This window comes from Octodon degus, unplaced genomic scaffold, assembly GCF_000260255.1.
Source record: "Octodon degus isolate 3935 unplaced genomic scaffold, OctDeg1.0 scaffold00014, whole genome shotgun sequence".
Classification (NCBI taxonomy): Eukaryota; Metazoa; Chordata; class Mammalia; order Rodentia; family Octodontidae; genus Octodon; species Octodon degus.
Genome location: NW_004524590.1, coordinates 10510880 through 10511413, shown reverse-complemented (window position 1 = coordinate 10511413; position 534 = coordinate 10510880). Strand labels below are relative to the sequence as shown.

Here is a 534-nt window from a genome sequence, read left to right as displayed (position 1 = left end):
GTCCCTGTGTTTTGCCAAGCTTGTTTCAAGTAGGTGCTTTAGACCACTGAGCCATCTCTCCAGCCCCTCTTGTTTCTTTAGAATTAATAATCTCACATTCTAGGAAGATATGGGCTATACAGTGTTATATGGTATCTTATTCTGTGCATATAACTTAATTACAGATAACTAGAAGTGATCTTAACAATTTTTATGTTTTGAAGGATTTTTCAGAAAAGAACTAATATGCATTGTTAATATACAGTGAGCACAATATAACTTCCTGAAACTTATATTTGTAGCTGAGCTTGGTGACTATGATCTCGCTGAACATAGTCCTGAACTTGTGTCTGAGTTCAGGTTTGTGCCCATTCAGACTGAAGAGATGGAACTAGCTGTCTTTGAGAAATGGAAGGAGTGCAGGTATGTATTTAATCATGTTTTCTTTTTTTTTTTTTAATTTATTTAGGTGGGGGGGCAGCTCAGCCCACCAGGGGGCGGGGCTGGCTGGCATGTGGTGCTGGGGGATTGAACCGCGGTCCCTGTGCTTTGCTA

The 534-nt window shown here is 40.3% G+C and overlaps 1 protein-coding gene across 3 annotated transcripts in view; it reads left to right on the top strand.

Annotated features, from left to right (window-relative positions):
* Epb41l5 (erythrocyte membrane protein band 4.1 like 5) overlaps positions 1-534 on the top strand; it is a 184079-nt gene that overhangs the window by 63835 nt on the left and 119710 nt on the right. For all 3 annotated transcript variants that reach the window (XM_023709699.1, XM_004626349.2, XM_004626350.2), the window contains exon 8: positions 282-402. In XM_023709699.1, the coding sequence (XP_023565467.1) occupies positions 282-402 (121 nt within the window). The remainder of the gene's footprint in view (positions 1-281; positions 403-534) is intronic.